This window comes from Emydura macquarii, unplaced genomic scaffold (genome assembly GCF_026122565.2).
Source record: "Emydura macquarii macquarii isolate MOO-44397 ecotype Brisbane River unplaced genomic scaffold, CSIRO-AGI_Emac_v2 contig_1253, whole genome shotgun sequence".
Lineage (NCBI taxonomy): Eukaryota > Metazoa > Chordata > Testudines > Chelidae > Emydura > Emydura macquarii.
The window spans coordinates 45,351,486-45,364,225 of NW_027131390.1; the positions used below are offsets into that span (position 1 = coordinate 45,351,486).

The window sequence follows — 12,740 nt, forward strand, 5'->3', positions numbered from 1 at the left end:
CTTCAACCAATTCCAGCTACCACCAGATGACACGTCTTTGAATTCTACCAAACAATAGTCCAGATCAATATTCCATGGACAGTGCCCAGAGTTCTTAACAGTACCCATCACATTATTTTGTATTGAACTTTTTCATAGATATCATCTATATACTTGATGCACATGTTAAAAACAAAAGCCAATTTCTTTTCTATGTTTTTTCTCTGTATGCTTTTAATGTAGCTGTTTTGACTCCGAGGGAGGTACTCTGCAGTCAGACATTAATAAATAGCTTTTCCTTGGGGGCAGAAGCATTTTCCCCATCTTAAAGAAATTTCTCTGGCCATGCAAAATTCAAATTTGTTAACTCGCCTTATAAACAGCAACTCATTTAAAAACAAATTACAAATATTAGACAGAGACAATGAACTCAATAATGCACCATCGCCACATCAGCTATAGAATAATGCATCTTAATGAAGGCTTCCCATGTGAATAAACCATTATATTTACAAGCTTTCCATAGTTAATGACCCAGAACTGGATAACGAAACTCACATTTTTAGCGAGGTCCTCTGTCAGCAAAAGTATACATATTAATAATTGATGTTGCTGTAAAAATAGGACATAATATGAAGCTTCCTGAGTTTGTGGGAGAATAGGACTACATGGCCCATTAACTTAAAATGCTTATCTAATGTTTGATGGGCTTTGTCTTTAAAATCCTTGTTTAAATTAATAAGGCAAAATGGACATTTGTCTAAAAGCATGTTTTTCCAACTCATCAGTCACAAGTACACTGAGAGAGCTGCTTGCTGTTGTGTTCTTTGTGTTTTCTAAAAAGTATTTAGGTTTTATGGAAAGAAAAAAGCCTAGCAGTAGAAGAAGCAGAAGTTCCTGGCATTTTTCAAGGTAAGCCAACATGATGAAAGCTCCCCCAACATTATGTTTTCGCTTAAGAACTCACTTGTACAGACCACCCTCTCAAGGTGGAAAAGTCTCAGTCTTTATGCTTAGTCAGCTCAACAGCTCTTTCCAGCACAGACTGGTTTATTGTTCATTATAAAGCACTTAGAGGTGTGCAGGGGGCCTGAACGTGCCTGAGGCTATAGTTCTGCATATAGGATACCCCATGCTGTGGAACTAACTGCTCTTCAATTGTTCTATTAAGATCACATTTAAGATGGAAAATAGTTTTAATTTCAATAAATAAATACATTTTATTTTATTTCATATTCTAGGACTAACACAGTCATATGGTGCCTGAAAGGTAAGTTTACTGTACTTTTATTGTCAGGTATTTTGCTCAGGACAGAGTAGGGTGACCAGATGTCCTGATTTTATAGGGACAGTCCCGATACTTGGGGCTTTTTCTTATATAGGTACCTATTACTCCCCACCCCAGGTCCTGATTTTTCACACTTGCTATCTGGTCACCCTAGGATGAAATATCTTGGATTCTTTTTGCAGACCCATAGCTCAAACCCAAACCACACATTTCAATGGGGTTTCTGTAATATAGATTCCCTTTTGGATAATTTTCTCCAAAATTTTATTCTTTAAACGGAGCCATGTACAACAAATATCCATTAAACTAGTAAGTCTGTTTCAGTGTTTTATAATACACTTCTGGAGCAGAAGATATATTGCTCAGCAGAATATATATTTATTCAGAGCCAGATTATAAATACCTTTACTCACATGAGCAGTTCCACTGAGTAAATGAGACTACATGTGTAACTGCTTACTAGTTGAAGTAAAGGAGTTCATGATCTGGCCCTCTAGAAGTCTATTCTTTTATCATGTCAGTTATTCTGTTGAATTTTAAACATTGATTGTCTGGAAATTCTTTTAACAAGCTTACTGTGTCATTGGTTATTTAGGGTGTTTTATATTTCTTAATATATTTTGTTTGGGGGAATGGAAAATAGATTTTAAACAAGTCTCTTATCTTATGAAGCATCTGTTCATATATCTTCCATTGTAATACAATACAAATAGTGGTAGCTTTGATGCACCATATACATTGATATGACTGAAGTCCCAAATTAGGTACAAAAAGGAATCACAAAGTGAAATGTATTACATTAATTAAAGCTTTCCCCTCTATGATCCACTCCAATAGCTTTGCCAATTAAAGTCACTCTCACATGCTTTCAGACAATGATATTTATTTGTAGTAGGAGGCTTTGGTAGAAAAATATTGAAAATGGCTCAGTTTCTATCATTATGAAACTTACAGAACTTATGAAAAAGATAAAAGGAACATTAAATTTGGTGTGAAATTTAAAAAAACCTTATTTTTATTCATGATGATATTTTCTACAGTCCTTTGTATTTAGTTCAGGTATTAATCCTGGACATTCTGCCACACATCTTTTACTAAAGATGGCAATGCACGTTTTTTATTGTAAAAGACAATTGTTTAAATATTAGCACAATTTCATAAAAAGAAGGTGCAATAGTGGAGAATAATGGAGATGACTCTGTATTACTTTCCAATATTTTACAAGTTTGTCACTAAATACATAAAAAATCACATTAAAAACAGGATAGATTATTTAACACTATTCAGATTTTGCAAACACATACCTATGAGGAAATAATACAAAACCCTCTTTGTGCCGTCTTCTCAAATATAATGTAGGCTATAAATAAGCCAAAATCGCATTTCAGATTTATGTTTAATAAAAACAGACTTTTCGGCACCCTTCAGCTATCCTGTTTGCCCACTTCAGGAGATAGAGAATTATTTTATGCTCTACATATTTACAGAGTTTGCAGTTTGTTATATCCAGTCTAATTATTTATTTAACTACAGCCTCGAATATTTATTCAGAATGCTGTTCTGGGGAATACTGAATTTTTTTGGACTGCTGAAATGTGATATATTTATTAGGAATTCAAAGGGAAAAATGTTTGGCAAATCCAGACTGTCTCCTCAGATATAAATATAACTCTTATCCAAGAAAACATGCCTAAATTAGGATATGTTTAGAAGAGGTAAGGATGGGAGATCATGGTTATTTATTGAAGAGCACATGATGTCTTTCAATTGGAAATCCATATGAATGGAGGAAAAAAATCTTCCAAAAAAGATATTGAAAAGTTGTGTGTTAGCACATATTGTGCCTTCGACTTCCTTTGGATAGGAGCATAAATCATTGTGTAAAAGCACAGTATCAAAGTTGCCTAGCAGTGCACAACAGTACATATAAATATGTACATGTCCAACAAATAAGCCTCAGTCCTGTAAATCACTTAAGCATGTGAAAAGCAATGGGACTGACGCCTCATGCTTAAAGTTAAAAATGTGTTGAAGAGTTTTGCCAGATTGGGACCAGAGTGATCAGCACTTTGCAGGATTGAGCCCTACAGTTCATGCAATCCAAAGTGAAACCCACACATCAATGCTGGTAGCAAATAGTCCCTGGGTGTCTATACAGCTACTTGCCACATATTGTGCATCAACAAGATGCATAAGCTATTGAGCAACAGTTGCTGCTACCAAGGACAGATCAAATTTTTCAGCATGGAAGTTTGTTGAGTTTCCAGGGTGTGAAATACTTTGGCTTTATTTCCTGCCCTCTCTTTCTCTGACTCCTCCCCTCTTCCCATGGGCCAGACTTGTGTAGACTCAGTCAATAGGCAATAAATTATCTTTAATAATTGTTTATGTTAAAAGGTTTTCCTCTAAGCTAGCTTGTGTCTTGAGACTATTAAGTACAGTGGGAGCCCAATACTATTCTCACTTAAGGACCAGTCCTACTAGGTGATGAGAATCTTCACAGATGTGCTGGATTCCCTCAACTCTGACTGACTTTAAGAGACACTCAGCACCTTACAGGACCTGGCTCTATTCTGAGCGCAGGTCCCTTTGATTTAAATGGAAGGAGAACCTGGGTTAGCAAAATAACTGAGTCCAGGTTCATCGTTGTGCTCCGGCTACTTTGCACCACTCTAATGAAACAAAGTAACTATAAACCTAGGTTAGCCAGCCAGCTAGGCTAGGTTTATGGCTGCTTTGGGTCACTGGACGAACACAAACCAACCACGAACACTGGTGAATCTGGCCTCTAATGACGGAAGTCTTAACACCACGTTGTTCTTGAGTTATAGGTAAACAAAAGACGTTACATACTATTTTTTAAAAAAATTGGAAACATGGCATATGGCTGATCTATAACTTTAACATGGCAGGGGGAGGAAAATAAAGGTTTCTTCTGGACAAGGCATGCACATTTTGTTGAAAATCTAATTATCATGATTATCATGCCAAAGTCAGAGTGGGTTAAATATAGAATTTCAAATGGAACGTTGGCTGCTGAATTAGCAGTGGAGATGCTAGTACAGAGTTCCATGGCAGGAATATGAGGAAGACCAAGAAGCAGATCAGGAGACAGTTATAAAGATATATGTTCCTGGTCAGGCTTGCTTCTTTTTACAAATGAAGCAGGTTTTTCAGATTATGATTTATCTGAGATTTAGAAAAATGTGCTGAGGGAATCTTGCTGTTTCTGTAATTAAGGTCTAATAAATAATAATAATAATAACAACGAGACTTTGTACTAGAGCCAAGAACAATTTCTGGAGCATGGACTTCTTCTCTATCATCAAGTTAAATAAGAAATAGAATCAACCTCCAGAAAATTGACAAAAAGTGTTTCTGTCAGCAAGGAGACATAAATGCTGATAGAAAATTGCAGGAGCACTGTTAATTCAGAGGCAGATACGATGGCTCTTGCACTATCGTCTTTGTGTATATTCTTGTTAGGTCAATATATCTGAATGGTCCAGAAGTCATTATTAATAATTTAAAGGTTTCTAACTCCTTTTTCAAAGCCCCATGTAAATGATAGCGCTTTATACATAATTTAAAAATAATAATTTAAAGTGAATTTATATTTCTTGCAGTACAAGTCCTGACTCCTTTGTGATGGGCTTAAAATAATGGATGATCATGTCTTCTAATTTATCTAAGTCTTAAAGAATTAGAAAAGCAAATTCAACATGTTTACACATGAAGACCTATGGTCATATTTTAGAGGGCTGACATGATCATACATCAAAGGGGCTTGACCTAAGGAGCTCTCTGCTGATCCATCAATGTGAACTGATTCCTGTTTGCCACTTGTTTCCTGTAGAGGCCATAGGTGGGAACGTGCCATTAAAAATACAGGAAAAACACAATCTGAAATATGGAAAAATTGGAAGAAAAAGCAGCTCTCATTTTCACCATATCCCTTTATTAGATATTTGATATCAAGTAATGGCACTACTCAGTGCACTACTCAGTGCGGAGTTGCAAACATCCATTCTCTTGTGCTAGGTTTTAAGCCCTCTCATCCCCATGAAGGTATAGTTTTTCCCCATACGGTACAATACATTGCTGTCTTCATACCTATTAGCAGTGTGCAGGCCATAGTGAAAAGAGGATGCAGCTGTTACCCAATCACACCTGTGATCTCCATTCCTCCATCATCTTCTAGAGACTAGAGTCCTTTCCAAGACTTTTAGGTAACCAATACAGAATTTTCCAGAGAACAATCCCTTGTGTCCTGAAGGGCATAATTTCTAAAACATTTATATTCACTAAATTCTAATGTTCCAGCATTTTAATCCTACCCCTCCTGAAGTCTAGAGGAGTTTTCTCACTGACTTCAACAGAAAGCAGAATCAGCACTTACTCCTCATCTGCCATAATGGGACGGACAGGAGAAAGATAAGAAAAGAATCCATAAAAGAGGAATTTCCCATCCGTCTTGATATAGTTTAGGGCAATTTAAATTTCTTTCTCTAGGTCAGGTTTTGAAGAACATCCTTAAGAAATGCTCTTTTTCTGTATGTTGTTGGGGTAGAATCAGTTTTCATAAAGCAATGACCTGGCTAAGTATAACCTCACTGTTGGATAAGAAAATTGTCCAGCCGATATTTGGGGGAAGCAGAAGGAATGTTTCAGTTATGGAATATTGATTTTGATATTTTAAAATTTATATTTTAATAGCTCTAGAGTGCAAAAAGTCATGCATACATCTACTTAAATACTAAGATGAGAATGCATATTACTGTGAGGAAGTATTGTAAAAGGCTGTTATTTGAACACGGTGCTGATAGAGCATTGCTGTAATAGATAAGGGGAGCTGAAGGGTTTGGCATCTAAAGAGTGTCATATAAAAGAATTACTACAGAGTGGTGAGGCCAGGACTAATGCATTTGAAGGAATGAGTGACAGTTGGAAAGGCATGGGAAGATTCTATCCCCTCTTCCAGCTAGCTGCTGGGAGCACTATAATTTACTCCACACTTATATTCTGCACCAACAAAATGCATAAGCTACTAAGCACCAGCTGCTGCTACCAAGGACAGATCAAATTTGCAATATGGAAGTTTGTTGATTTTCCAAGGTGTGAAGTACTTTGGCTTTTCTTCCTGCCCTCTCCTTCTCTGACTCCTCCCATCTTCCCACAGATCAGATTTGTGTAGAATCAGCAGCTGCTAGCTGCTGGAAGAAGCGCTATATCCTTGGCATGGAGAGGCTGCGGGAAACATACACCTTCCTATTCCTGCACGGAAGAGATGGTTTACCTTGCCTAATTGTGGGAGAGTGGGAAACTCCTTTTTCCCCTCTCTCATGTGAATCTAGGGGCTTTCCTTCTATTCCCCACCACCCCTGATCTAAAAGATCACTGTTTTCCTCTTTTGCTTCCTGTTGCCAGGTACTCTGAGGTGCTATTTTGCCTCTTCCCTCCCACATGGGCCTAGGGGATATATTTATTTGGCAATTTCTTTACCCCCCCCCCCTCCAACCACACACACACACAATAGGAAGAGGTCTGCAAAATGGTGTGAGGAGAAGACTTGACAGCTTCAACTCCGCTTCAGGAATAAGACGACCAATTAACATGAGCACCTTGCTCTGTGATGCCAGCATCATATTCCCCAAAGCCTGTATCAAAGTTCATGTCTGTTTTTGCATCTGCAGTAGATAGGGCATCGATGTATAGCACAAGAGTTTATATGAGAAGTGAAATTTTCCTACTGCCACACCATCAGTTATTTCATTTGAGTTCTTTGGTCTTAAGGATTCCTTGAAAATATGTAGAGAGTTTTAGAAAATGAATTTCTTCTTTGCCCCTACTGATAAATTACAAAAATCCAAAGGGAAAACAGAATACAATCTTGAATGCATTTTATATTCTTTGGCAAGCAAAACTTACCATCCCCAGAAATATCATTTCCTCATCTCTCATTTTCTCTGTTTTCTTCCACTGGGTAAATCTACGCCAAACCTGAATTGTAAACATGACTCTAATGAGATAAATGGGCCTTGTTACAGCTTCCTTTACTGCAGCAGGCACAGGAAAAAACAAATTAAGGAAGGAAAAACAGAATATACAATTGAAGCAATTACTCCTAAACAGGTTGCCATGTGCTGTATTTTTTTAAAACACATGCTGAAGTCTGCTCTTCCCCCTCCTCCCAACACATGCTAAAAGCCTAACTGTTGAAAACTTGTTTAGATTTAGGGTCTGGTCCTGCTCTTACTGAACTCTGAGATTCTGCAAACACCTAGGTGAGCAATGGCCTTCCTCTCAAGTCCTCATTGACTATGCTGTCTCAGTTTTTGCGGAGTTGCTTCTTTCTATTTAGCGACAAACTCTCTCTTTTGCCCCAGAGAGAGCAGCAGGCTTTACATCCCTTACACATGAATCATCCACAATACACTTGGAGCTTGGGGGGAGGGGAGGATCACAGAGAACAATGTGGGCCACAGAAAGCAGAGATGAAAGACTGATTATACCATCTAGCCCATCCCTTGCCACTGTAGGATTGTTCCCTTCAGTTTCATTTCTAGTGCTTTGTCCAATCTTGTTTGGAAATGGCCCACATGAGGGGGTTTACAACTAGGTACACAACTAGGTTCATGCCAAGTCACAATGTTCTGTATCATGAGCTTAATTTCTGTTCATGCTGCTCTTGTGAACAAAACACATTGTCCATTCTGCCAACACTGTTCTGACGGAAACAAGATTCACCTTTTGAATGCGAAGTGCAGCGGCATTCACATTTGGACCTTTTCCACCCTGAAGTCTGGCTTGTCTTTCTCTCTTTTCTTCAAGGTAGATTTGCTTCATGAATGTAGCCCTTAAACGGCCCTGCCGAGCCCTCTCTGAAATCTGGATTACTCTAATGACTTCTTCGAGAGGCAAGGGCTTTACATATTTCTTCTATGAACAGTGAAAAACAAACAGTTTATAGGCCTGTTATCAGAACATGTAGAACCTAAGAGTTATTGTCTTGAATCATTTTGAAAATTCAGATGTCTTTTGTTAACTCTATTTTAAATTGAATAACTGATATTTTAGTGGAAACTGTCAAAGATGAAAGTAGCCCCACTTCAGAGAGGGCGAAACCCATACCTCAGGACCACCTAATTTGGCATTTTGATAATTGTCCTGGGATTTTAATTTGAAAAGCATTTTAAGGAGAAAGTGAACCAGACATGTCACTTTTATAAACATCATACCCTTTAGTAAGGTAGGATTTTGAGGGGGCAAGGAGTTCCTCATGATATAGAGGTAAGAAATAAGAATCATTCTGTCAATATTTTCAGAGGAGTAGCCGTGTTAGTCTGTATACAGTAAAAACAACGAGAGTCCCGTAGCACCTTAAAGACTAACAAATTTCTGCAGGCATTAGCTTTCGTGGGCTGCAACCCACTTTGTCAGCTTATGCCTGCAGAAATTTGTTACTCTTTAAGGTGCTACGGGACTCTCATTGTTTTTTCTGTAGATATTATGTAACAAGGAAGTTGTTAATTTTTATTTTGTTTGAGAAATAAGCCTAAATATTAGAATGGTTAAATTCTATTAAATTAACAGACCTCCCTAGCTGTATGTTGACTTCCTCTTATTTTCTGCCTAAGTTTTGGAGATAGGAGCTTCTGGATATGCCCATGAGGCCTAGAGTTCACTGGTCAGAGAGGCAGAACATTTTTCCTCTCCTGTTATTGACACCCCCAATTGGATACAGTTCAGATTTGATGCTTCTGTATACAAAGACTGAGTTGAGCTCACTATACTAAATTTTAAACTTGGTTTTCCCTACAAGGAAAAATACATAATTCACAAATTTAATTTTGAATGCATGCTCTGTAACAGTTTTTTGTTACATGCATATGGGAATACAGCAGCCTGTTAGCAGACAGCCAGAATTTCCTGAATATATATGGCTCACTATGATGCATACTAAAAAGCAGAAGACTCAACCGCAATCTCAGTGGTAGCAGTTGAGCATAGGAAATGAGTAGACAGAATTAATTGGAAGTAGAGCACAGAGCAGCATATACAAATTGTCTTAATAAAAAAGATTATTTATTCAGCTTTACATGCCTCACATGGTGGTAGCATGTCAAGAGAGAACTGCCCCATGGTTCAGGATGTGTAAAGGCCTCACTCCCATGTAATCTGGCTCCATACCAGGCAGACTCATCCTTAACAGATCGCTCCTGGTGAGGGAGGCGGGCAGAGCACAAGTAGGTGTGCAGGGATTGAGACAAAGGATCTGTTCGTTCATTATGAAATGCACAGGAGCCCTCGCTCAACTCCTTATTTTCACTATCCCGATTAGTTCAACCACAAGTTATGGGGGTTGATCATCTCAGAAACATAGTAGGGAAGAGTAATTCCCTCCACTGCAGAAATTACTCGGTGAAATTCTATGGCCTAGGTGTTGCAGGAAGTCAGACAACATTATCATAGTGATCTCTTATGGCCATAAAGTCTATGAATCTAAGTTAGCCTGACATGCATGCACAGCTGTGCTCTTTAGGAGTTTAGTGGGGAGGAAAGCTTCCAAAGAGTACTGCCAATGAGTCTTAACTCCATCAGATTACAGTTTTCAGCAGACTGTTCAAAGACACTTCTCCTCTCTACGGATTATCTTCATGCCAAATTTCAGTTTTCTTCTCCTAGCTATTGTTGCTGAATAGCTGTACAGAAAAGATCACATAAATTTTTCAGAATGCAATAAACAATTGAAAATGGGAGGTTATAATGCTAATAGTTATACAACCTTCACTGTCATTTCTGTTCTTGTTATGGGCCCTGATTCAGCACAGTACTTAAGTATGTGCCTAACTTGACTTCACTGGGACTACTCGTGCGATTAAAGTTAGCCACGTGCACAAGTACCCTGTTGAACTGGGGCCATAATGTTGTCCTTCTATTACTTTCATAGCATAAAATGAAGCCAAGTTATTTTGTAGAGTTACCCTTGTTAATTTTGCTCAGATTGAAGACATGCTTTCCTGGGGGTGGAATGAAATGTGTATTATGTTTCTTTTCCAGTCGTGATTCATACATCAGTGTTGTTTGATTAAATATATACTATAAAAATATTTCTCACTTCAATGTCTCATTATAGATTGGTATGGAAAAAATATATCTGTTTCACTCATATGTGTGAAAACATGTTCAATTACAAGGTAAAACAGGTCGGCAGATGATTGGGAAATTAAGGTACCCATGGTATACTGACCGGTTCGATGTCTTGCAATCCAGCATTAATTAAAATCTGAGCAAGGATTTTCTCCCTCTCTCTCAGCACCTTCAGCTTCTCCTTAATAAAATACCTTGGGATAGGGATTTCTATGTGTTCCTAAGGGAGAGAAATATTCATGGGACATTGTTAGAGCTGTGTTTAAAACTATGTTGCTTATTACCTTAACACCTTTCCTTTACAGACTAATTAAATTGGCCTAAAGAGTCTTGAATTTCTGAGGAGCGTTATGTGACATGACCTGTGTATCAGCTACTGTTCTATTACTTTGCAATCACTCAGAGTCTAATTCAACAACAAAAAATTAGTTCAGTTTCTGAATCACGAAAACCCTATTTTGAACATTTTGGGGTTTGCTGGTAATTTAAAAATGTACAGACAGTGACTTCACTGAATTTAATAAACTCATTAGTATGATCCTCCCACTTTACTTACTCAACATCTTGGAAAAACAAATCAGCTGTATTACATTGTTGTTATTACAAGACATTAATATCAGATTATTCATCTAGTGTCTTCAGTATTTCTAAGGTGCCTATCACTGTGGTATCTAACCACCTCTCAGAATCAAGAATGACTGGTAATATCTACCCAAGAGTTTTCCTTTATTCACTTGTATCATAAAAGGTACAACTGTCTCACATTTCCATTGATTGTTTTCCTGTAGTATTACTCACTGATACTGAGAAAGAAGTGGGTCTCTTTGAGAGACATGCAAAGAAAGAACCCCCAAAAGATCTGTGAATTAATGGAAGCCAAGACACTACACAGTAGCACAACTGAGTGTTAGAACCTCGCCTCTGAATAGAGTCGATTCTTCCAAGAGTACGCTATCACTAGGAGTCCTTAATGGCAAGCACAAATTTAATGAAAAGGCATTAGAGAGACAAGACGGATAAGGTGATATCTTTTATTAGACCAACTCTTTATGGTGAGAGAGACAGACTTTCGAGTTTACACAGAGCTGAAGAAGAGCACTGTATAAGCTTGAAAGCCTAACTTTTTCACCAACAGAAGTTGGTCCAATAAAAGATATTATCTCATCCACATTGTCTCTCTGGTATCCTGGTACTAACATGACTATGGAATCACTGCAAACATGAAAACACATTGATGGCTGTGTCTGTTTTGGACTCCTGATAGACTTGGCACATAATGATGCCATTAACAAAGATTTTATTAAAGAAATGGCTAAAATATTTGCTTAAGCAATGGACTGTTTTTGTTTTTACAGAACCCTGGCTGTCACTTCAGATATGGACAAGAGTCTGGTACACAAGCACCCACGTGAAAAGGAACTGGATAGTGACAAAAATAGTGCCAATGTTTAGCTAAAGACCCTGGGATATGTATTTATGTTTCTATGCTTTGTGCGAGAGTGTGATGGAAAGCTCAAATGTTAAGGAAAACTAGTTTCTGTAAATTCACAGCTTATCAGATATGAGTGGCAATACCATCTATTGCCTGCCTTGCAGTTTGTGGCTCTGGTCGTGGAGCCCATGCCCCCCCATTGTGGTAGTGCATGTAAGGGAAAGTTGTGGAGTGGGTTTGTGTCATGGCACAAAGAGTTTTTGCCCCTTTTACATCATTGTCCTTATCACAGCAGAGGCCTGGTCTGAGAAGTTTTCTGATTGTACTTCTGGCCTAGTTTTCTGCTTCTTCCATCGTAATTTTTGAGTGCTGTTAGTAGCATACTGTATTGCAAGTTGTTCTGATTTTTCTCAGCTTTTTTTATACAAGTATCTCACTTATGCTCCTTTTTTCCCCACAGAAGGGAATCACATGTTCTCTTGTTTCCAAGTTTGTCTGCATATTTCTGTTCTGATGGCCACAGCAATGGTGAGATGACCCCATTGTGTAGCAGTTTCAGGTAGGATGACCAGACGGCAAGTGTGAAAAATTGGGACAGGGTGGAGGGTAATAGGTGCCTGTATAAGTGTGAAAAGTTGGGACCGGGCGGAGGGTAATAGGTGCCTGTATAAGACAAAGCCCTGAATATCAGGACTGTCCCTATAAAACCGGGACATCTGGTCACCCTAAGTTAAGGGGGAACTTTCTGCTTCAGACATGAAGCAATTTTTGGTTGTAAAAATCTAAATTGAGATGTGCACTCAATCTCTGTGCAGGGAATGATGAGCTACTTCCTAGAATGATCAAGAAATCAATTCTTTCACAGTATTCAAGGGTGCAAGACTCCTTATC

At 38.1% G+C, this 12,740-nt stretch overlaps 1 protein-coding gene across 1 annotated transcript in view; it reads right to left on the reverse strand.

The window, feature by feature from the left end:
• The window catches only part of IQCA1 (IQ motif containing with AAA domain 1), a 141,467-nt gene that overhangs the window by 111,423 nt on the left and 17,304 nt on the right, over window positions 1–12,740 (reverse strand). The window contains exons 3-5 of the mRNA XM_067548658.1: window positions 10,518–10,637; window positions 8,015–8,203; window positions 7,196–7,267 (exon numbers count right to left, since the gene is read on the reverse strand). Coding sequence (XP_067404759.1) covers window positions 7,196–7,267; window positions 8,015–8,203; window positions 10,518–10,637 — 381 coding nt within the window. The remainder of the gene's footprint in view (window positions 1–7,195; window positions 7,268–8,014; window positions 8,204–10,517; window positions 10,638–12,740) is intronic.